Genomic DNA, 24,899 nt, shown 5'->3' on the forward strand with positions numbered 1-24,899 from the left:
TCTTATTCAGGAATATTTATTTTCTGAGATAGTTATTTGAAAGTAAACTACCCCCAGGAAACAAGATAATTGTTCTAAATAACACAAACTTGGGTGTATATGCGCATATATATATATATATATATATATATATATATATATATATATATATATATATATATATAGGGGTCAATTTAAAATTATATATATATATAAAATTAATTTTAAATTGACCCCTTATTGTTGTACAGCTGAATCAAATAGACTATACTTCATATGGATTAGTAGAAATGGGATCTATTAAAACAACATCTTTTGGCTATGAAATAAGTATTCGTCTACAAACAATGTTTTTATTGAAGTCTTCTCAAAGTGTCTTCAGGTACAGTATCCGTATCTGTATTTCTCTCTACTTTCAGAGGAGCTTGGTTGACTTGTTGACAGTTTATTCATAGTTAGTGCTATAGGCTTTTTCCTGGATGCGTAAAACCATTCTTCGGGCATAAAAATCCCTATATTCCTCAGGCAGTTCCTCCAGTGTTTTCAAAGCCCTGTCCAAAATCTGTACAGCTCTGGAAGCTGCTGTAGGATCTTTGTTTCCATAGGTATCTGTCTTATCATAGCACTCAGAAGGAAGATGCTTCCAAAAGACATTCACTCCCACTCCAAATTCTTCAGAAATTACATTATGGAACCATAAAGCTATGGGAAGAAAAAAGTCTAAAAAGATAAACTGCCATTTAAAACTTGATTTCATTTACAAAGATGTTTGAACCATCTCAAACTGAATGCAACTGGCATAAGAAATAAACACTGACATTCACTTATGTATAGGTACTTCTGACTCACTACATCATATGCTACAGCATATCAAACAGTGAGTTCCTGATCCTGAAGATATTTATAAGCATGCTTAACTTTATGCATGAGTATTCCCCCTGAAGTCAATGTAAAGGTAAGCAAGTGGGTAAGTGTTTGCTGGATCAGGGTCAACAGACTTAATTCTTTGTCCCTTATTTATGTCATTTATCCCATTACCTTGAATGGGAATACTTGCATGAGTAAAGAGTGCAGGATTAAGCCCTAAATCTTTAAGAGCCCCATTCCTGCAAACACTTATGTACATGAGTAACTTCACTCATTGCAGCAGCCGTGTTAGTCTGTATCCACAAAAAGAAGAGGAGTAATTGTGGCACCTTAGAGACTAACAAAGGCCACACTGGGTCAGATCAATGGTCTGTCTTCCGACATCAGCCAACGCCCAGTGCTTCAGAGGGAATAAACAGAACAGGGCAATTATCAATTGATCCATCCCCCACCATCCACTCCCAGTTTCTGGCAGTCAGAGGTTTAGGGACATCCACAGTACTGTATGGGATTGTGTCCCTGGCCATCTTGGCTAATAGCCACTGATGGACCCATCCCACATGAATTTATCTAATTCTTTTGTGAACCCAGTTATACTTCTGGCCTTTGCAATATCCCGTGGCAACAAGTTCCAAGTGTTGTGGGAAAAAGTACTTCCTTTTTTGTTTTAAACATGTTGCTTATTACTTTCATCAAGTGACCTTTTGTTCTTGTGTTATGTGAAGTGGTAAATACACTTCCCTGTTCACTTTCTCCACACCACTCATGATTTTATAGACCGCTATCATATCCCCCTTCGTCCCCTAACCATAATTATATTGTGATACTCAGTTTTCCCACCAAGAATGTGAACCAGTGAAAAGGATCTAGATATTTATGTGTGCTCAGGATCATAGCTGATAATAAAAAAATTAATACCAAGGCAATAGGTCGTTTTTGTCTTCATTATGATGTTATCCTGTCCAATTTAATATTCCAGGATTAGTCACAAACACTGTTACTATTAGCCTGCTTATTCTGAATAGGAAGATGTAGAAGACAAATTTAAAAAATTTTAGAGCAAATTTTATCACGGTTTGGTAAGCATCCTGAAGATTCTGCTAGAACACAAAGGTTCCTACAGTGTTTACAAGATCATAAAAGATAGCTCTCCTTACACTGTGAATTTTTGTTAGTTATTTCAAGGCTGCTTTAACTAATATTTGATACCAGAAGTATGACTTAATGTCTGTAGATTAGAACTGAGAAAGCTGACTTGAAAACTCAAAATAAACTCAAACCCTACCCCACAACATTATATGGATAAGATCACTTTAAATTCTATTCATGGAGAATTCTTCTCCTACCCTCCTCTTGAAGGTTATTAGCAGTCAAAACTTTTGTTCAGATAAGGCTTTGCAACTGTATCAATGATGTCTTTCTAGAAACAATACTGGAATGCTATAGTCTATTTAACACATCTGAAAGCCAGGGAATTATAAAATAAGATCCACTTTTTCCATAAAGTAGTTAAAATTCATGGTTCCACAAATAATATTAATTCTTCCCTGTCCCCATATCCCTGACCTAGGTACTGCTTAGAACTGCACAACAATTACAATTAAAACACACACAGATTGTAGGCCCAAGCCCCAACCCTGTAGACACTTACACATATGCTTAACTTTAAGTAGGTGAGGAGTTCCAGTAACTTCAATAGGACTACTTAGGTGAGCAAAGGTAAACATGTGCATCAATGTTTCCAGGATTAGGGTTTAAAATGATCACTTGTAATTAACAGATTACTCTTTGTTCATTGCCTAGAGACTTGAATAGCCCTTTACATTACTTCCCTCTTAATACTTCAGCAAGTGTCAGGTTCTGCTCCTGCAAATTGCTGATGAGGTTGGTTAGAAGATGCGTAGGCCAGCAGAAATAATTCAGCTGCCTGCTCCTGATCTCTGGTGCTGTCTCACCTTGCACAGCAAGCAGTTTTATATTAGCTACTGTTGCAGAAAGTTAGGAGCATCTTAGGACAGAAAATATTCTGACTTTATTTTCAAAACTGACAATTTGTAATAAAAAAAATGTAAGGACTTAACAGTTCCATTCCTAATGCACATTATGTCATTTGCCTCTTACTTCTGCAGTGAGAAAACATTAGAGCTACAGAAGAACAAAGTGCCCATTCCCTGTCCTAATTCTGTCATCACTTCTGAATATAAAGAAGCCAGGTCAGGGAAGGGAAAAATTGATTTTAATAGAATAAGGCTATTAAAATATATGCCCATTGAGTCAAAAAAGAGTATAATTTTGGTCATATGCAAAGTGTCACACATTAGAATTGCATGGAGAGTTACAAATATATAATTCACACATGGAAATGAGGATTCACAAAATAAAACTATTAAAAATAATGTGGGCCGGAGCGATTTGTCACTTACCTGGAATGAACAACACATCACCTGCTTCAAGAGAACATTCATAGCGCCTGGCTTTCATAAAAAGGGGATATTTCTCCAGGTCTGGGTTATCCACATTTAAGACCTCTGATTTAGTGCCTAAAGAAATTTCAACAAAATAATGAACATTCACGAATTCTTTTAACACTGGCCAATGTAAGTTAACACAACACTCTAAGGTCTAACAATTATTGGGCCAAATTCAACCCTGGTGGAACTTCATTGACTTCAACTGAGTTCCACCAGGGTTGAATGTGGCATTCTGTAGCCACATTTCAAGTACAACTACAATACTACTGACACTAGAGAGAATTTTCACTGACCATAATAGCCACCGAAGCCAAGGTTCACTGAGACAGTAGAAGAACTCTATTAGAGCCTAGTTACCACCCTCTATTCCTATGCAGTTAAGAACCAGAATGCTTTATTAATCCACAGAACAATTAGAGCATGGGCACCAGGAGTGCAAGTTCCCCTGCATTACCCCAGCAATGTTCCTCAACACTAACTTGGAGTGATTACTGTTAGAAATGAGATACTAGATTAGTCAATGTCACCTCCCTGCTGAGATTTCTAACAGAGTTGCCAATTATGGCAGAGGTTTTTATACATAAAGGGACACTTGCCTACTGGAAACTGAACTCAGAACACCAAACTCAATTAAATGTGTATGACAAGAACATACCTGCTAAATACAAATATGGTGCATCTCGAGGATTGTACAGTATAACTCTTTTTTTTCCTGTTATCTGGATTAAGAAGTTATCCATTATCTGAAAATATAAGAGTATGCTACAAACATAAATAGCAGATAGATGTTATACAAGAAGAATGGGCAAATATATATTCCATATAATCATTCTGTTATATAAAATATGCCCGAAAACAAAGACAAATGTTAGAAGCTGTGTGTGTGTGTGTTTAAAAAAAAAAAAAGAAAGAAAAATTGCTACTCCATATCAAATTACCCTGAAAATCTGAATCATAAGACATATATTTTCACTCTTAATCTTACATTTTTGGCACTTCTTAATTATAAATGGAAAAATGCCTCTCCATGTTTCTTTTTAATAACTCTTTTACTTGTCTTTTTTTTCCTCTTTTCTTTAAACTAGGACTTACAAGATTTATTGTTAAAAATTCAAATCAATTATCTGCCTTGACTATCTAGCAAAGCAAAACATAAGGCAGAATATATATAGAACTGCTTTTACCATCTTTCAAACAGCCTTCTTACCTCATTTTGTTGACCCGCCACTAATGAACAGCAATGGGTTTTGCACTAGCTCAACTACACAGCATAATATTCCTGTATCTAAACCTGTCTTGTATTACATTGTGGGCTCTTACTAGACAAATATATATGGTATCAACTACAGCAGAAGAGCATGAAAACCCACCACATAGATTAGCAAGGAAAGGGTCTTGCAGAGTGGCAAAATAAGCTAATTCTGCAAGGCACTGCATAGCTTCACCCTCCACTGAAACCAGCAATGTTGAGAGGTTGTTTTTTGTTTGTTTTTTCATTCTTGGCTGCTGTTTAAAACAATGAGTAGAAACCCAAAAAACCCAGTCTTGCGATTTTTACTCATATGAGGCAAGGGTTCAGGACTGGGAAATAAACTGAGAACCAAAATGTGCTTAGAATAGCAGCTATATTTAAAATATACAATACCTAAAGTCAGTTATTATTTACCTAGTACCCAAAAGTATGCAAGACACCTCTCTAACCACCAGCAGGTCCCTACCCCCTGTAAGGCTTGTAACCTAGTGCCCCAATCCTGTAATGAAAGCCACACCACATTTCGTCAACAAAGGCAAAAAGATTGTTTGCCTACATCATAGTGTGTCCAGAGTTGCAGTCCTGCTGAGCTGATGCGGAAGACACTGGAGAAGAACTGTTCCTTTTCAAAATATTCTGGTATCTGAATATCTTCTGCTAATGAAGGAAACTGCTTTCTGATATCTGCGATATCCTGAATCAAAAGGGATATAGTTCAATGTTCCAGATAAAATCATATATTTGAAGTGAAAGCAGGTGATTAGCTCATGACTGTGTTAAATCATACAGGCTAGATCAGTGGTTCTCAAATTTTTGTACTGGTGACCCCTTTCACATAGCCAGCCTCTGAGTGCGACCCCCCTTATAAATTAAAAACACTTTATTATATATTTAACACCATTATAAATGCTGGAGGCAAAGTGGGGTTTGGGGTAGAGGCTGACAGCTCATGACCCCCCATGTAATAATCTCACGACCCCCTGAGGGGTCCCAACTCCTAGCTTGAGAACCCCTGGGCTAGATCCTCAGTTGTAGCCAAGGAGCACTTGGCACTGCTGGGGTTTGGACACAAGGGAGCCTTTTGCACACAATCTTCAGCCATCTGGGTGCCAGTCCTGTCTCCAGTATAAGTTAGGACAGCCTGAGGGGACGCTACTTCAGCCAGGGATCATCAGGACACCCCAGTTACACCACCATTCTCCTGATCAATCTCTTTATACCAACAGCTGAGGGATGGAAGGTGAGGCATAGGAATCATAATGGCAGCTGTATGGCATCCAGAAAGCCTCTTATGGAGGCTTGGTCCTTCAGTGACCAGCTAAGCTTGGATTTAAGTGCCTAACTTTAAGCACTCATGTTTAAAATTTCTGGCCTAAATTAATTTACAAAGACAAAAAGGTTGTTTGTTTGTGTAAAGGAAATACGGCCCTTAAAGATTTTAAACTGCTGCTCTGAAACACATACTCTGCAGTCCCAAGTTACTCACCTTTCGTGGGTCTTCACCCAGTGATCGCAAGTAGTATTTCTCATCCTTAATACAAACACAAACGAGACTGATCATCAGAAAGCAAGAACAAAGAATTAGAACATATAGAGCTTTGACCATCTCATTAGATTAATGAAGAGCCTCATTAAAATTTGGTATAACTAAATTCCATTTACAAATTCAGCTATTCTGCTACCCTGCCCTTTCTTCTATTGCTCCCTGCTGGCTACCTGAAGAAATGGAAGAAAGTGAAAGTATGCTAATTAAATGAAACAGGCATATTCAAGGGGGCACGGAAAGATCTAAGGGTATAAAACACATGTTGCTCCATATGGAGTCTTAGATCACAAATTGTCAGCCACTTCAACAGTGCTTTGAGTCTATCCAGTAATAGAGCATATGTAGAAATTAAACCCTTCAGAACACTGACACAGGAAATCACAACAATGTATTTCAGAACATACTGCATGTTACAAATAAATGATGGAAGGAATATTTGAAAAATCATTTGGAGCAGCCCAACTCCTATTCCCATGTAAACATTCTATAACTAGATTTATTTGGGGGAGGGTGAATTCCTATTAACACACAAACAATTCCATATTTTTGGACATAATTATGTTAAGGTATCTACTCATTAATTACTTAATCAATGAGTATGTTGTAACATTTCTGTATTTTATATTTGTGCCTCTGAAAGTTGCTATAGCTTAACTAAACATTTGAGTATTTACTTCTTTTAAAATATCTAACATATATAGTTGTTATTTTAAACATAATGTGTTTTCTTAGTCCCTTATCTTGAAACCTTTATTCATATGTAGTCGTCTTTGGCCACACAAGCAAGCCTACTGTAGTCAGTTATACAGTAGATATGAGGAATGATTAACTCTTGAGCTCCAAGACAGCAAACCAAGGTTAAGTGCTATGCTAAAAAAAAAAAAAATTTTTTTTTTAAACCAAATCTCAATATATTGACCAAATAACTTATGAAAGAAGAAGATGTGACACTTTAAGGAAATTACCTCAGATATAAAGTACTCGTTATGTTTGACTTCAGCTGCTCTCCGAATAAACACATCAAAAGGCAATGTTCTGAAATATAAACATAAAAATTCATAATGCTAATCAAGGTAACAATGAATTATTTAACTACTGGACACACAATACTTAGCACCAGATCAAATTCATGTCTCTGGCCTATAACAATGTAGCAGGACAGATGATTTAATTTGTTTTAAAAAATCATCATACAGACTAACAATTGTTTGCAACAGGATGTCAAATAACTGCCAAGATAAAAATCATATTTAAAAATCTTTCATTATTATCCAGATTGTTCCTACACTAGATCCAAATATTTTTGGCTGTAAGTCAGCTTGTAAAAAGATAATTATTTGGGATCAGATTTTCAAGAGTGTTCACTATCCAAAAATGTTGTGCTCAAACTCTTGTGCTCAATGGAGCAGCTGGGTGGCAAACTCTTTTGAAAATATGGCATTTAATTTAAATGCCTAAACTAAGCTCCATTGCAAATATTATCCCAGTTATAAGTGATGAGCATTTTTGAAAATATGGGTTATAGTTTGTGCTGATTTTTTTGAATAAATGGATCTGTGTTTTATATATGCTGCCTCTGGTGAAACCTATGTTTACCACAGTCCCAACCTTCCTGTATTTTAAATTAATTCTCCTAAAGTTGCTTCATTCAGTGATTCTATGGGGAAAAGAAAGAACTTTAGCTTTTCAGCTCAGAGGACAGCTTCAGGTTAGTTCCTATTAAAAAGAAATCACTAGGGCCCAAATCCTCAAAAGGTAATTAAAAGCCTAACTTCCACTGAAATAATGGGAGTTATTTACTTAAGTACCTTTGAAGGTCTGGGCCTACGTGCCAAGCCCAGACCCACTGAAGTCAGTGGGAGCAGAATCAAGCCCAAGATGACTGTCAATTTCACAGGGTGAGGAGGTCCTCCTAAAATTCTTTAACAACTTTAGCAGATACTGCAATAAATTATGCTTTCTACAGATACATATTTGGTAAGTTTGCTCCTGGTACAGAGTAAATACAAGCATAAAACATTAAAGGTCTCTTAGATCTGGTTTTCAACAGACCTTTGCCTGAACAAATATTGTAGCATTTGGCCTGCTCGATACTGGAGCAAAACAATTGCATGTAGTACTGTGACAGGTTCGGTCACCTGATGTGCTGAAATTACCTCTGAGCCCATTTTCCCTGCCAGCTTGAGACTCCAGAACCCTGCCTTGTTGAGCCAGACACGCTAGCCTGCTGCAACACAGACTCAGGGTCTGGGCCATGCCCCAAAAGCTGAAGACTTTAACCAAAAACAGCTCAGAAGGTTAGCTCTCCAGCACCCAGACCCAGCTCCCAATGGGATCCAAACTCCAAATAAATCCGTTTTACTCTGTATAAAGCTTATACAAGGTAAACTCATAAATTGTCCATCCTTTATAACATTGATAGAGAGATACGCACAACTCTTTGCTCCCCAAGGTATTTATAACTTACTCTAGGTTCATTAATAAACAAAAGTGATTTTATTAAGTATGAACAGTAGGGTTTAAGTGGTTTCAAGTAATAACAGACAGTACAAAGTAAGTCACCAAGCAAAATAAAGCAAAAACATGCAAGCCTAAGCCTAACACATTAAGAAACTGATTACAGATAATATCTCACCCTCAGAGATGTTCCAATAAGTTTCTTTCACAGACTAGACTCCTTCCTAGTCTGGGCCCAATCCTTTCCCCTGGTACAGTCCTTGTTAGTTCCAGCAAACATCTCAGATGGTAAGCAGATGGTAAGTCTCTCATGACTGGAAGCCCCTTTTGTCCTGCTCCACCCCCTTTTATAGCTTTGGCACAGGGCAGGAATCTTTTGTCTCTCTGGGTCCCCACCCCTCCTTCTAAATGGAAAAGTACCAGATTTAAGATGGATTTCATTATCAGGTGACGTGGTCACATGTCACTGTAAGACCCCTAGTCTCCATTCCCCATGGGCTGGCCCACACATACACAGGAAGGCTTTCAAGTAACTAAGGCCATTTACAACTGATTGTTTCTGGACCACCCTTAATGGTCTCTACTTAATATATTTACATCAGTGATACAAGTTTATATCTTATTCTCTTAACTCCAGATATAGAAATAATACATGACAACAAATACGATGAACACACTTAGTAGATTACTAGCTTTCTAATGACACCATACATGGGGTATTTAGAGTAAAGCATATTCCAGTTATGTCATATCATAAGCATATTTCCATAAAGCCTATGGAGTGCAACATCAGAAGTACCAAATGGATTATTTTATGGTGGTTACTAATGTTTATAGCATCTATAAGCACCAGCTAGTTTGATTTCCACCCCAGCACAATTTAAATTTTGATTTTTTAAACAGCAAGAGGGTAGGGGTAAAAAAACAACATAAACAAACATGCATACAAAAATATTAACTAGAACCTAATACAAACATATCATTTACCATAAGATTCAAATTAGACAATGAAAAATATAATGCACACGTCTCAGGAGTCAGTCTAACTATTGTTAAATATCCTGAATTTCTCATTAATCAGGAAAGATTTTTTTCCCAAGCTGTAAAGATCACTCAAATCACCTAGCTGCTACTGGCTAATATCCATGCTGCATATAGCAATTTATTTCATGCTTCACAGAACATAAGAACAATTAAATGCCCAATGTTAGGAAGAAAGTTTCCCCATAGGCAAAGTTATCCATTACAGGGGGTTTACATTTTCCTCTGAAATATCTGGTAGTAGCCATTGTCAAATATAGGACTACATGGACCATTTCCCTGACAATATACAATTTCTATGTTCTGGTTCATGAAAAGCTTGATCCAGCAGCTTTTGGAGTCAATGGAGAGAATCCCTTGGACACTAATGGAAGTGGATCAGACCCCAGAGCCTGAACGACTACATCTCCCACTGAAAGAAATATGAGTTGCTTGTGCTCAGCGTATGTCTGGATCAGGTCCTTAGCTGGCCATAATGATGTCTAAGTCTTTGTACTAGAGAGTTTTTATTCTTGTAGCAATTTTATTTATTTTCCCCACAGATATAAATACATAGCCTGATTCAGAGAGGTTCTGAGTTCCCCAAGTCCTCTAGAAATGGTGAAAGTCACAAATACTTAGCAACTCTCAAGACCAGATATTTAGAGAGCATTACCATACTGCCATATACAAAAATGCAAATTTAGCCCCTAATCTGCAAATCCTAACACACCTGAACAAAATTATGCATGTGAAATATCACCACTGAATTAAACAGAACTACATACAAGCATAATGTTAGTAAAGTGCATTAGGGCCTGCAGAATCAGACCCTTAGAAGGGAAATGCAAGGGTACAAAATTGCATCTCCCTTTTTTATGCCTATTTGTGTTTCATTTTTTCCCCAGACAGTGAGATAAACACTGAACTATATATATAAGGCAAAGATGTATGACAGAATTTTATTTGCAGTCCAAAAAATAGTTTCAAAATGTTCAATGGTTCAACCAGCTGTGAATAAAGAGTGTACTGAATGTGACACCAGGGTCATTCACTCATTATAGACTGTAGAATATTTGATTCCAGCACATATGTCTGTTTTCTTAAATTTTATTAAAATAATAAATGATTGAACACATCTTGTTCATACTTGGGGAAAGCAAACAACAGTTGAAATGAAGACTTTACGATTGCAGAACAACAACAAAATGACTAAGATGCATTAGACTCTGAAGAACGTTTTGGCAAACTACAGGACATGGACAAATCTAATGAGGAACTTCTTAGGACATTAGACATTCTGCGTGACATGTCTTCAGACTAAAGGGCTGGTGAAATGTGTGATAGTCTGTAATTTGAGGACACTAGAAACTGCACATACCCTAAACTTTGAAGTTGTTTGTTTTTTAATTGCTGACATCCCTCCCGCATAATTCTGTTGAATCATAGAATATTAGGGTTAGAAGAGACCTCAGGAAGTCATCTAGTCCAATCCTCTGCTCAAAGCAGGACCAACACCAACTAAACCAACTGGCACTGGGGTTCTCAAACTGGGGGTCGGGACCCCTAAAGGGGTCACAAGGTTATTACTTGGGGGGGTTGCGAGCTGTCAGACTCCACCCCAAACCCCGCTTTGCCTCCTGCATTTATAATGGTGTTAAATATTAAAAAAAAAAAAAGTGTTTTTAATTAATACGGGGGAGGTCTCACTCAAAAGTTTGCTATGTGAAAGGGGTCACCAGTACAAAAGTTTGAGAACCACTGAACTAGCATATCTGTAACATAACAGCATTCAAAGCAGTTCAGGTACTGAGCAGCGCTAGCTTCAAACAATATAATCATCAAGTATCAGAATGACCTGCCTAGTTTCAAAGTTCTTGTTGCAGCAGACTGCAAGTCACAAACTGAGAGTTTCTTTCAAACCCTCCTCTTTGGATTCCCCCACTAACTTCTTCATCTTCACTATTTCAAAAACAGACCACTTATCTTCACTTTTATGCCCTTCACAGTCTATCCCTGTGCTACTTATCAACCCTTATACAGTATCGAGACATTGACTCCTACATTCATTCTGCAAATGACCAGTCTTCATCGCCCATTTTAAAATTTTTCCGAACAAACATCTTTGAAGTTCTTCCTGTGCTGCCCCTTATGCATGGGAGGCGCTCCCTACGAATATCTGCAGAACCACCTCATTGTCTTCCCCCAAATACTCTTTTAAAACTCCTCTCTGCTGTTAGGAGTGGCGTGTACTGACAGGTGTATGTAGGGAAATCTGATTTACCACAGCCTATACTGTAACTCATCTGTGAATACAGGCTCAAGTTTTCAAAGCTTGGTCATTCTGACATCCATCATGAACAATAAAGGCATGTTAAAAAATTGCTATCTGGGACTGGGCCAAAAGAAAAAAGAAAGAGAATAATGACACACCCATGAATTCCAAAGCCATAGCTGAAGGACAAAACTGTGATGAAATATTTCTTCTAGTACTGAAATATCTTTCAGAGTAGTTAACTTAGGCTTGAATAGAGACTGGGAGTGGATGGGTCATTACACAAAGTAAAACTATTTCCCCATGTTATTCTTCCCCCCCCCCCCCAACTGTTCCTCAGATGGTCTTGTCAACTGCTGGAAATGGCCCACCTTGATTATCACCACAAAAGGTTTTCTTCCTTCCCCCCCACCCTCCCTACCTGCTGGTAATAGCATATCTTAAGTGATCACTCTCCGTACAGTGTGTATGCTAATACCCATTGTTTCATGTTTTCTGTGTGTGTATATAAATCTCCCCTCTGTATTTTCCACTGAATGCATCCGACGAAGTGAGCTGTAGCTCACAAAAGCTTATGCTCAAATAAATTTGTTAGTCTCTAAGGTGCCACAAGTACTCCTTTTCTTTTTTTGAAATATCTTTACCTTTTTAAATAAAAAAAAATGCCTTTCAGACAATGGCACCTGAATTCAAAAGCATCTCTCTAGAAAGAGAAGCTCTATAACATATCTAGGTAATACAATAAATAGCAATATACACAGCAATTACCATTAAAAAGTTTACAAAAAGCCAGAGAGCACCAACTTGCTGAATGGTAACACCAACAGAGCCAGGCAACACAGAAGAGTATACTTTGTATAAAACTTCAAAGCAATGTAGAATGTTTCTCAAAGTTACCAGTATGTGCCTTTAAAATAGAGGAAGCCTTGGAATAAAGTACCTATATACAAAGTTCTTACTGAGGAAGTCCATCTGTGGCACTGTGGAAACATGAATCTTTACTTCTTTAGTTCCTGCTGTTTGGCTGAGGTAATCCACTGTCCATTTGGTTGTACAAGTACCCAAGTCTATTCCTTTCAGCACTGCTGGCTTTCTCTGAGAAGTAAACAAAAGCAGGTTTATGGCATGGCATGTTGTCACTGAATTGGTGACAGAATCCAACAAAAAAATTCAGGACTAATTTGTCAAGTACAAGAACAAATCAATTGAATATGTACACCTGTTGCACATTAGTCAGAAGGCTCCATGAGTTTGTGCACTGAGTGTGAAAACAAAATCCAGGAAATCATGGGCCTTATTCTCAGTTATTATACTCCTTTGCTTGTGGCAGGAATGGAGTGTGAGAAAAGGTTCTTTAACCAATATTGCATTCACCCTATTCTGGAATCATGGAAGGATTTGGCAAGGCCCTGATATAACTTCAGCTCTTCTTCAAAAGGCTTAGTAGAGCACAGCTGTAGGGAAGTGCACTTAGGCCATGCCCCCAGTCCACACCCTTGACCCAGATATTGGGACAGGGGGCAATATTACACCAGTTCTTACACTGACCATGGATGCCCTCTATGCAAGATGTTTCCACACATGCTAAGTCCTCTTTGTGCTGGCAGAGCATAAACAACGATCTAATGTCCATTAAAAATAATGGAAAGACTTGTTTACTTCAGTTGGTTTTGGATCAGGACCTTAGAGAGCAAGGGGCCAGTGACAATTACAAGAACACTTCACACTCACACAACATTGTATATTTTCAAAGCACTGCCCAAACTTTAACTAATCCTATGAGATGGAAGTTACCATCATCACCTTTTACTGTCAGGGAAACTGAACAAGGGAGAGATTAGGGGTTTGGGACACAGAGGATGTCAGGAACAGAATTAAATTAGAAATCAGCAATTTCTTGCTCCCAACCCAATACTCACTCCACTGAGCCTCTCCGCAAAACACAAAAGACCAGACCGGTGGAATTACAGTAAAGTCCTAAGGAACCAAACCACCAGATTAGTACAAACTGTCCCAAATTGTTTTCTCTCATTTGCTGAATCTGTTTATAAATAGTGGGTTTGGGGAAGTTTGTTTACTTTATATATGAAGTCTTTACAAACTCAGTTCTGTAATACCTTTTTAGATCAAGCACAGTGGAGCTGGCTCATGGCTTTCATGAGTTTCTGGTTTTAATGTAACATGCTTGATGGAGGAACACATGAGGTTAATTATCCCCTTTTATTTTCAAGCCAAACTCCAAGGGAGTAACGGACAGGCTTGCATCAGTAGCTATAACAACAAACAAACACAAACTATACCCCAATTTTAACTAATTAGAATCCCACTTGTTTCAGTAGGAGTTGACACACAGGCATCCAGGACTGAGCTCATCACTGCATCATATTCCAGCTGGCAGAAAAGTGAGCAGTGTACTTTCAGGATGACAACCATGCAACCATTATATGAGCAAACTGGGATTGGTATGAGGATAGGTTAAAAGAAGACATTACTCCATATCTGACTCCAGCTTGGTCCTGATCCTGGGCTCTAAGCCCTGTGCCCCCACTTTGCATCCAAAGAAGACGACAGAGCTTTGTGCAGAGTCTGTATGCATTGTGGGATTAGTGCTTTAACCTCTTTAGCCTAGTGAGGGAGACTCCCCAGTCTTCTTGGGCCAGGCCAGGTGATGGACTGTTGTTCCAGTTCCTCAAGATCTATGCCAGCAACTTCATATAATGGGATCTGTCCCTCGCCAGTATTTTTCACTTATCCCACTACCAGGAAAACATTTCATATGAGCAACACGTACCTCACTGTTAAATAATACCAACAAAATTACTGAGTATGTCCCTTTTTTCTAATTATGCTGCAGCTTCTCCTCCTTTCCCCATCTATTCTCACCACAACACGTCTGTTTAGAAACACAAACCATTTTTTTGTCAAATGGATACCATTCGGTAAGTGAATCTGTAAAGTGTATCAGAACCCTTTTTAGAAACTGAAATACCACACAAGCAACACACTTCACAGTCTCTGACGAATCTTCATTATTTTGTTTAATTATAAAAATAGATATTACATAAAAGTGACATTCTGGTTTACATTCTTTTTAAAGAATCATTTAGAAAGGCAACTTGTACACTTCCTTTCAGTTGTTAAAACATCGGTTATTTTTAGATTTTTGTGGTATTTGTTGTTTTCTTTCTCTCTCTGGGGTCCAACTGTGTTAAAACAGGAAACCCAGAAACAACAGGTATCAAAGTTTGGGCTTCAATACTGTTCAAGTTCCAAAAACCTGGGATCAAAAAATTAAGTATTGTGTCAAAAGAGCCAGACAGCTGCTGTAGAGGGGACAGGAAGAGGCTCTGAAGACAAGGGTTTCAGAGTAGCAGCCCTGTTAGTCTGCATTCACAAAAAGAAAAGGAGGACTTGTGGCACCTTAGAGACTAACACATTTATTAGAGCATAAGCTTTATGCATCCGATGAAGTGAGCTGTAGCTCACGAAAGCTTATGCTCTAATAAATGTTAGTCTTTAAGGTGCCACAAGTCCTCCTTTTCTTTTTGCGAAGTCAAGGGGGAAGGGTAAAGGGGTCCAGCGTCAACCTTGGATTTCCACAGACCAGCTAAATGTCTCACGCTCATTGTGGCCTCAGCTGAAGAGAGCCGAGGGTCTGCTCTGGTCTCCCCCGCTCTCGGGAGGGTGTCGGGGGCAGCACAGGGTCGGTTTTTCAGGGCGTTTCAAGTGGATAAACTGCGGGGGCTGCCGAGCACCGCAGCGGGGACTGCGAAGGGCCGGGGTGTGAGGGGAGAGGCAAGGCACTGACCAGGGTGACATACCGGGACGGGAGAGGCGAGCTGCCGGGAGGGAGGAGGCGCAGCCCCCAGCCCCGGATCTGAGGGGACCCCAGCAATCTCCAGCGCGGAGCGGGAAGTCAGGCCGCTGCGGGGGAGCTGCCGCAGGCCGGATCCAGCGCCCGCCCCGAGCAGGGGTCTCCGGCACCCAGGGGCGCGGGCCAGGCAGGGTCCCGCCCCGAGCACGCCCCGGGCCTCACCAGCGGGTAAAGGTCCTGCCGAAAGCGCTCCCTGCTGATCCCGCTGTGCCGGGCCACGGGGCCCCTCGGCTGCGCCATGGCGGCGGCGGCGGCGGCGGCTGCGCCTCGCTCACACGCTCCGCCGGGAAACAAGGGCCCGGCCGCCCCGCTGCTCCGGCCGCCGGGCCGGGAAGCTCCGTTTGCCCCCGGGCTGGGACCCGATCCTCCGAGGGGCCTGGCCAGCAAGGGGCGCTCGGGGCCTGCCTCCCGCCAGGGAGCGGCCCTTCCGGGCGGGCCGGAGCACGCGGGGCGCCCGGCTGGATCTGGCCGGTTTCCCGGGCAGGCCCCTTTCCACGCGCGCGGGGCGGGGCGGGGCGGGGCGGGGCGGCTCGCTAAGATGGCGCTGCCCAGCGGGCTCCGGCGCTGCCCTGGGCCGCTCCGCGCCTTCTCCGTTCACCTCCTGGCGGCGACTGCCAGACCCGGCCGGGCCGAGCTGGAGCCGCGGGGCCCGGCTGCCCTGACCGGCGCCCGCCCCCCCGCGCGCTTCTGCGCCAGCGACGAGCCGAGCCGGCGGCGGGGTTCGCCGGGGGCGGGCGGCGGCCGGAGCGTGGTGGTGCTGGGGATCCCCAACCCCTTCATCTGGGTCCGCACCAGACTCTACTGCTTCCTCATCCGGGCCTACTTCGACCGGGAGTTCAGCGTCGAGGAGTTCACCCAGGGGGCCAAGCAGGTGACTGCGGGGCCGCCGCGCCTCCAACCGCTACGGGGGAGGCCGTTCCCCCCCCGCTGGGTGTGGGGGGAGCCGTTACCCAGCCCCCCCCCGTCGCTGTGTTTCTGTGGGGGGGGCGTTACCCAGCCCCCCCCCCGCCGCTGTGTGTGTCTGTGTGGGGGGGGAGCCGTTACCCAGCCCCCCCCCCGCCGCTGTGTGTGTCTGTGTGGGGGGGAGCCGTTACCCAGCCCCCCCCCCGCCGCTGTGTTTCTGTGGGGGGGGGCGTTACCCAGCCCCCCCCCCCGCCGCTGTGTGTGTCTGTGTGGGGGGGGAGCCGTTACCCAGCCCCCCCCCGCCGCTGTGTGTGTCTGTGTGGGGGGGGGAGCCGTTACCCAGCCCCCCCCCGCCGCTGTGTTTCTGTGGGGGGGGGCGTTACCCAGCCCCCCCCCCCCGCCGCTGTGTGTGTCTGTGTGGGGGGGGAGCCGTTACCCAGCCCCCCCCCGCCGCTGTGTGTGTCTGTGTGGGGGGGAGCCGTTACCCAGCCCCCCCCCGCCGCTGTGTGTGTCTGTGTGGGGGGGAGCCGTTACCCAGCCCCCCCCCCCGCCGCTGTGTTTCTGTGGGGGGGGCGTTACCCAGCCCCCCCCCCCCGCCGCTGTGTGTGTCTGTGTGGGGGGGAGCCGTTACCCAGCCCCCCCCTGCCGCTGTGTGTGTCTGTGTGGGGGGGAGCCGTTACCCCCCCCCCCCCCCCGCCGCTGTGTTTCTGTGGGGGGGGCGTTACCCAGCCCCCCCCCCCGCCGCTGTGTGTGTCTGTGTGGGGGGGAGCCGTTACCCAGCCCCCCCCCCGCCGCTGTGTGTGTCTGTGTGTGGGGGGGAGCCGTTACCCAGCCCCCCCCGCCGCTGTGTTTCTGTGGGGGGGGCGTTACCCAGCCCCCCCCCGCCGCTGTGTGTGTCTGTGTGGGGGGGAGCCGTTACCCAGCCCCCCCCCCGCCGCTGTGTGTGTCTGTGTGGGGGGGAGCCGTTACCCAGCCCCCCCCGCCGCTGTGTCTGTCTGTGTGTGGGGGGGCCGTTACCCAGCCCCCCCGCTGCTGTGTGTGTGTGGGGGGGGCTCTGTAGGAGGGTGGTCCGTTATCCCCCCTTACCCTTGCCTGGGACTCCCCGGGTGCCCCAGCTATGTTGGCGGGGAGGCCTGTTCACCGGCTTGACCGGTGTGCGATCATGCAAGGAGCCTTTCCCCACACACACTGTGTATGCAGTGAAACCCCTTATCTCCTTCCTGTCACCTCATTATGGGGCCCACCTTCACTGTTCCCCTTGGCGTACCTGGCCACCCTGGACCTTATCCCTCACTGCTCCCTACCTACTCCCCTCTGCTGCTTCTCTTCCCGCTGATCGCTCTTTCCCCCTTTCCCCACTAAATACTGCTGCCCATTGGCTCTGGAGACAGATATTTTGTTCAACTGCGATGAACTGTGTGTTTTGTTCATATTGTCCCAGTAGTGAGACCCTGTGGGAGGGATATTATTGCTGTGACAGTGATGCCATATAAGTTGTCCTTTATCTCCTTAAACCAGGAATCAAAATTTGACAGGCTTTCCTGTATATTGTAAGGGATTGAAAAGGTTGCAAAACATCTGTAAGAGTGATGCAGTATTAGGCATAAATGCAACACACCATGGCAGGGTCCAGTGTAATTTGGCAACAGAAAAGACAAATAAATTTCAGGCTGCAGAGGCATCTAGTCGCAGAGCAGGGAGGCAAGGAGGCCATTCAGTATGATTCTTATTGCAGCAGCACTTTGAATATTGCTTTCAAGTTCTGGGTAGGGTTGTCGGCCCTCCAGGATTGTCTCCAGGAATTGAAGATTAATCTTTAATTAAATATTACATCATAAAATGAAATCTCCGGGAATATGTCCAACCAAAATTGGAAACCCAAGTTCTAGGTGCCACATTACTGGAACGGTACTGATAAAATGGAGGGTGCTCAGAGCAGAACAACAGAAACTAGTTTAGCTAAAATGACTGAGAGAATGGGAATTGTATATCATTTTGGATCTCTCCTGGTACTTGGTACCATTGATCACTGTGCCTGGATTTAAGGCATAGTTCCAGATCCTGGAATTGCATGATGATAGAATCTCAGTTTTCACACTTTTTTTTTTTAAATCTTTTTCTATTCCTTATGGTTGTGAAGAAAACCTTGAGAACATGGAGCCTAAATTTAACTGCTCTCTGCCGATAGCCTGCAACAATAGCTCTGTGAATGTCACGTGCCCACTTTCTCATTATGCTAACTCTGCAACTTGCTTCTCTGAGACCCCCCCAGTGACGGCACCTCAGCAGAAGGCTCAGAAGGCTTTGCTTCTGCCTCCTTCTTATGGCTCTGTTTGGGTGGTGTCAGGAGGAGCTCCCCACACATCCCTCCACCCATTTAGGTAGGTTGTGGCTGACTACTCCTTCTGGTATGGCATAGGTCAATTCAGACTTTTTTTTTCTGGCAACCCAGTTGAAGAAAATTGTTGATGCCCACGACCCACAGGGATAAGGGATTTGGGGTGTGGGAGGGGGCTCTGTGCTGGGGTAGAGGGTTGGGGTGCGGGAGGGGGTCAGGGCTCTGGCTGGGAATGAGGAGTTTGGAGTGCAGGAGGGGGCTCTGGGTTTGGGGGGTGGGCAGGGGATTGGGGCGCGGGACTACCTCGAGTGGCTCCCAGTCAGCTGTGCAGCAGGGGTGCTAAAGCAGGCTTCCTGGCACCGTGGACCACGCTGCGCCCCAGAAGCAGTCAGCAGCAAGTCCAGCTCCTAGGTGGAAATACACAAGCGGCTCTTGCCCACAAGCACTGCTCCCTCTCCAGCTCCCATTGGCCGGTTCTTGGCAAATGGGAATGTGGAGCCAGTGCGTGGAGCCCCATGGCCCTCCTGCCTAGGAGCCAGACCTGCTGCTGGCCACTTCTGGGGTGCAGCGAGAAGCCAGGACAAGTAGGGACTAGCCTGCCTTAGCCAGGCAGCACCACCAATGGGACTTTTCATGGCCCAGTTGGCGATGCTGACCAGAGCCACCACGAACCAGTGCCTTACATTCCGCGACCCAGTACTGGGTTGTGACCCACAGTTTGAAAACCATTGGCATAGGTAGTCTCAGGGGAGGCCTCATTCCTCAAAACAAGAGAGATAGTGGCCCCCCACAGAGGCGAGGTAATGGCCCTCCCACCTTGTGTCTGTGCTGGGGGGGGGACTGTGACGATCCCTCAAGCAGAGGCAGGGCCATGTGGGGTTTACCTAGGACGTTGGATTGTCTTAATCCAGCTCTATTGATCACACACTTCTCTCCCACTTTAAAGATATAGCAACAATAAAAAGGAAAGCACTGAGATGGCTCCAATCCTTCCTTTCAGGCTGCACCCTGAGTAGTGCTGGACAAATGTTCCTCTGCCATCAGAGTACTCGTTTGTGCAGTTCCACAGAACTCTGTTCTTTCCTCATCCTACTTAACATCTGCATGAAGTCACTGTGTAATGACTCAAGTTCCACAAGCACACAGATGACCCCATATCTCATTTACTTCCAATGCCAACTGAACTATCTCTCAGCTTTCTGGTTGTCTAGCTGAGATCAGCATGTGGCTGAAAAACAGTTGGCTGAAGTTGAACCCAAGGAAGATGGATATGTCATCTTAAAGATGTAACTATCACTGTAGCATCACTGCTTTGATGGAGCCTGCTCTCAAGTACTCAAGCTGGTTCATAGCCTCTCTTTTCTACTGAACTCCTTACTGCTGGATACTTGGATAGCAATTGCTGCTAAAAGTGCTTTTTTCTGCATGTATCCCATACTGCTGCAGAATGATTTGTTCACAGTGATTCATGCCCTTGTGACCTGAAGACTTGACTAGTGCATTTCCCTGTATTAGTAGCTCACTGACTGGCCTCAGTTGGTCCAGAATGCAGCCCCATGTTTCTGCAGCAAAAAAAAAATCATCAACAGCACATCAGCCTGGTCAATGGCTCACTGTACTGGCTTTGCCATAGACTACAGGTCATATTCAAGTCTCAGCTTTAAGGCCTGTGGAATTGACCCAAGATATAGATCTCCATTGACAGTTATGTTTTGTAGGAAAAGTGAAGCTGTCATGTATGAGATGGGGAGATGGTTTTCTGGGGAGATGGCCCAAGGCTTTGCCACTTTTCTGGAGGAAGTGAGAACACTCAGACTTTGCTGTTTTCAGAGCAAAGAATAAAACTTGCTACTTCAGCATAGCTTTCCCACAGTCACAATAGAAAGATAGTGTGGGGAAGGCCATTTCCAGCTGCTTCTAGGGAAGGACAGTAGAAACTAGTCTAACTTTATGGGAGGGCAATTATACTATGCCTTTGTTGATGTGTAAAAGGTCGATACTCATGACTGGTGTGAATACTGAGAAGGCATTCACACCCTTCATGTACGAGTAGGCTGTCGCATTCTAGAATGGAGAGAGATTATACAGGGTGGTACAAGGGGATAAAGACTAAGAATGGGGAAAATGTAAGGTAAACATCAGGAAAAAAAATCTATTTTGGTCTGGAGTAATTTTGTATGCAAAGTGGGGCCACGGTCCCATTAGATGGATTGCCTAAAACTGGATGGAAGCAGACACTAGAAAATATACTGAAGGCAACAATCCTGCCCTACCACTGTGATGGAACTAGATGACCTAATGAGTCTTTTTCTATATCTAATGTCTGATTCTCTGTTTACGGGAAAATGAGCTGACCTGGAGTTAGTGGAATGTTTGCTCATGTATTTTTATGTTTTGTAGGCCTTTGCTCTTGTTTCAAAGCTGCTTTCTCAATGTAAACTTGATCAGATGGAGGAATTTGTATCAAAAGAGGTAAAGAGTATTTTATTTCTTTTCTAAAATCTCCAACACAGAATGAAAAATATTTCTCTGTCTCACCCTTTAATCTACCAATGGGTTCTCAGTCATCTAAAGTGAAGTTTAGCTTGTTAATAAACACAGATAGTACCAACTGGGGAAGAACTCCTCAATAAAGATCAGGAGAATGTTAGTCTTAAGCTTGTCTGTCCTCCTTTAGTCTAATCTGTAAGGGCATGATCAGTTACTGTATAAGGAAAATTGTCCAATTGCTCTTGCCATTAGGATAATGGAGCAGCTGCCAGAAGAGTCCGGAGAGTCATCAAAAAAGGATTAAAAATATAGTCATTGCAGAAGAGGGTGGATAACAGGGGCAGGCTTGCAAACTTCTATTCATATGGGGCAAGTGAGTAGAAGTTCCTACTGTGGCCACCAGTACTATTCATTGGTGCCAAAACTTTAGGTGAGCAACATAGACCTGCCCAATGGATAATTCATTTCTTGTGCATCCCCTCGTCTGAATTGGTTCCCATCCCATGTAGGTCACACTGCCACTTAGCTACCTAGTCCTAAACTGGAGACCTCGATCTTGCATCATGGCCTCAAGGATGTAGCCAAATTGACCAGTTTTAATTGTCAGTGTGAATTTTGAACCACTGGGACTGTTTTCGTGGTCACCTCTGGAGAAGGGTGTCTCTGTGTGTGTGTGTGTGTGTGTGTGTGTGTGTGTGTGTGTGTGTGTGTGTGTGTGTGTATATAAATCTCTCCTCTGCTTTTTCCACCAAATGCATCCGATGAAGTGAGCTGTAGCTCACAAAAGCTTATGCTCTAATAAATTTGTTAGTCTCTAAGGTGCCACAAGTACTCCTTTTCTTTTTTCGGATCCAGAAGAGTCTCATGGGTGAGCTGTTTCAGGTGTATGTTTGTGTTACTGTATGCCAGTAGCTTGGGCTGCCTGGTGCCTCTTGTGCCTATGGAAAGAGAACCCTAATACCATGTGGTGTAGTGCCAATGGACCATTTTGCCTCCTGCTGAGTAGAGGTAGCAGTGAAATGTGAGCTTGTTCCTAGTGAGCTCTTTAAAGAGAGCATCTTCCCTTCCTCCTCCCACCCCAAACTCTATGGGTTCAGCAGGTGTTCATAGAAGCTCTACTAGTACTAAAAGGAAACCACCCACAATCAGAGGAGGGGGAAGAAATGGGGAGCCACCCCACAAAGGAGGAGAAAGGGAAGCAATTATTAGGAGCCATGTGTGACCCAAGACTGAAACTGTGAAACAATGATTGCAGTTAGATCCAGCTAGTAGACTTCTTGTTGTTGATGCCTGGGTTGGTGAACATCATGATGATCTTTTGCAGGTTGGATGGTGCTCAGTGAATGTGGTATGCAAAATTGTGAACGGGGCCTGGGCTCTGTGTATCCAGGACTTGTTTTAACACAAATTTAATTTGCCACTATCGCATGTGAACAAATTTGGAGGATGGTGTTTAGAGAAAAAAGGCAAAGTTCCACTGTCCTGTCTGACCTGTGCACTGAATGAGGCAACGGTCCAGTGCAATTAATATATAATTATAGAGACAATTGTAATGTATAAAAGGATAAGGACACTCGCATACCACAGTGATGTGTAATACAAAACTTAAATATAGATAAGAGGAAGCAGAGAGAAGGTTAAATGGAAGGGGGGAGCAGAGTTTAGGTTTTGAGGAAAACCTTAACTGATGCTTTCTGACTTTGCAATGTTAATGTTCTTCAGATGTAGCTTTTTGTGTAGAATTTGGATATTCTGTCTTAATTAGTTTGAGTGTTAACGCACATTGCACAGGATACATTTAAATTAAAGTTATTGTGAGTATTTTAATTCTTTTTCATGTCCATTCTTGTGGATTTCAATGTTTCGTTGATGTAATTTTTTACATTTAACCATTCTTCAGTTAGAAGAAAATACTATGGGAGATGTATGTATTTTTTTTTTTTGGCTGAACAATATTTCTATTTTAATAGACTATTTTACAGCAATGTGGATTAGAAATACTTCAGTATATGTATTGGGGTAATACTGGTTAATACTGGACTGTTATGGAGTTTACAAGATCAATGGTTTCAATTATCTAGTAGCTACAATAGCTACAGTACAATACAATAGCTACAGTAGCTACTGTAGCTACAATTAACAAAAGCTACAATTTCTCTAAATTCAGGTACTTCAGATGTTGGAGGAGAAGCTTTCTTCATTGTCTGAAAACCACAGGAATGCCCTGACTGCTGACATGGATGAAATAATGTATACAACACCAGGAGATGTTGGTATTTACTACGATGACAATGGTATGTATGGAATTCTAAAACATTCACCTAGCATAGATAGCGAACCTGTTGTCATGGTTTTTGTATTTTACAGCTTTTCTAGTTACAAAGGTGTTCATGAGTCCTATTTCTCATTCCTAGAAATAACGTTTAAAGATCTTTATGTACTTATTTTATCTCACTATAAACTATCATTAGTAGTAGGAGTCATTATACCTCCTTGGTGCCTGTTCAAATTTTTCTTATTCTCCTTCACATGGATTTTATACACTTCTCAGGGGAAAAAAAAGTCCCCTCATACTTTACTGTATGCAGAGTGCTAGGCCTTAAAGTGTTGTATGTGCTATAAAAACATAATGACTCCCAACATGTGTACTCCTGCTCCTTCTCTTATAGATTCTTTTCTTCTTCTGGTCTCTCTCCTTTCTTTTATTCCCCCCCCCCCCTCCTCCCCACCCTGTGCTCCTGCCAAAAATGTTGCCTTGTGGCAGACATTCTTCTGATGGAGAATGGCTGGATATGACTTTCTTTGGAGCTTGTTAGTGCTGCTGCTTCTGTCAGCCTGAGCCAGAAAGGCGACATACAGTCTGTCTTTTCCCATGTGGGCTGAGCACTGCCTCTGCAGTGCTCCAAAATCCTGCTGGCATGGGAAATGAGGGATCAAATTTAAGACCTCTGAATTTTTCTGTCTTCATGTTGCATCTGACTTTGTAATTCGTTCCTCTTCATTGTCTGCCTCCCGTCCTGTGTGTTCCATTCCTACCTATTGCCTTCTGAAAGTTTGCTTCTGTTGTGGTGTTGGGGATGCAGCAGCTGCAGCATGAAATGGGCATGGTCTGAGTTGCTCTTTACTGCTTTCCTATTGTACCACTAAGTGCTGTATGCTGGAGCAGCAGCATTGGCATAATTTCTCCCCATGCTGGCTCAGCATATTTAGCATAGAGAAGTGGAATGGGAATAATCTCATACCACAGTGTGTGACAATTTCTCCACACGGCTCCAGGACACCTTGATAGATAGAGATATAGATAATATTATTATATTGTACTGTATTATATTATTTTTTAAACTAGCAACCATCTGCTTTATTTTGTTAAATGCCACCAATGTGTGCTTGGCTCATTACAAAATATAGCTGAGATGCTTCTTTTTCT

General features: G+C 43.0%; 2 protein-coding genes across 3 annotated transcripts in view; one reads left to right on the plus strand and one right to left on the minus strand.

Moving 5' to 3' along the window:
- On the minus strand, positions 1 to 16,039 carry TYW5 (tRNA-yW synthesizing protein 5). Its single transcript, XM_038422483.2, has 8 exons — positions 15,904 to 16,039; positions 12,808 to 12,962; positions 7,081 to 7,150; positions 6,056 to 6,100; positions 5,126 to 5,263; positions 3,973 to 4,060; positions 3,270 to 3,386; positions 1 to 681 (listed from the first exon to the last, which is right to left on the minus strand). The coding sequence occupies exons 1-8, from the start codon at positions 15,979 to 15,981 to the stop codon at positions 425 to 427; spliced, it is 948 nt and encodes a 315-aa protein (XP_038278411.1). The 5' UTR covers positions 15,982 to 16,039; the 3' UTR covers positions 1 to 424.
- The window catches only part of MAIP1 (matrix AAA peptidase interacting protein 1), a 13,198-nt gene continuing 4,278 nt past the window's right edge, over positions 15,980 to 24,899 (plus strand). For both annotated transcript variants that reach the window (XM_038422481.2, XM_043505546.1), the window contains exons 1-3: positions 15,980 to 16,612; positions 21,383 to 21,454; positions 23,640 to 23,766. In XM_038422481.2, the coding sequence (XP_038278409.1) occupies positions 15,980 to 16,612; positions 21,383 to 21,454; positions 23,640 to 23,766 (832 nt within the window). The remainder of the gene's footprint in view (positions 16,613 to 21,382; positions 21,455 to 23,639; positions 23,767 to 24,899) is intronic.

Source organism: Dermochelys coriacea, chromosome 11 (assembly GCF_009764565.3).
Source record: "Dermochelys coriacea isolate rDerCor1 chromosome 11, rDerCor1.pri.v4, whole genome shotgun sequence".
NCBI classification, from domain to species: domain Eukaryota; kingdom Metazoa; phylum Chordata; order Testudines; family Dermochelyidae; genus Dermochelys; species Dermochelys coriacea.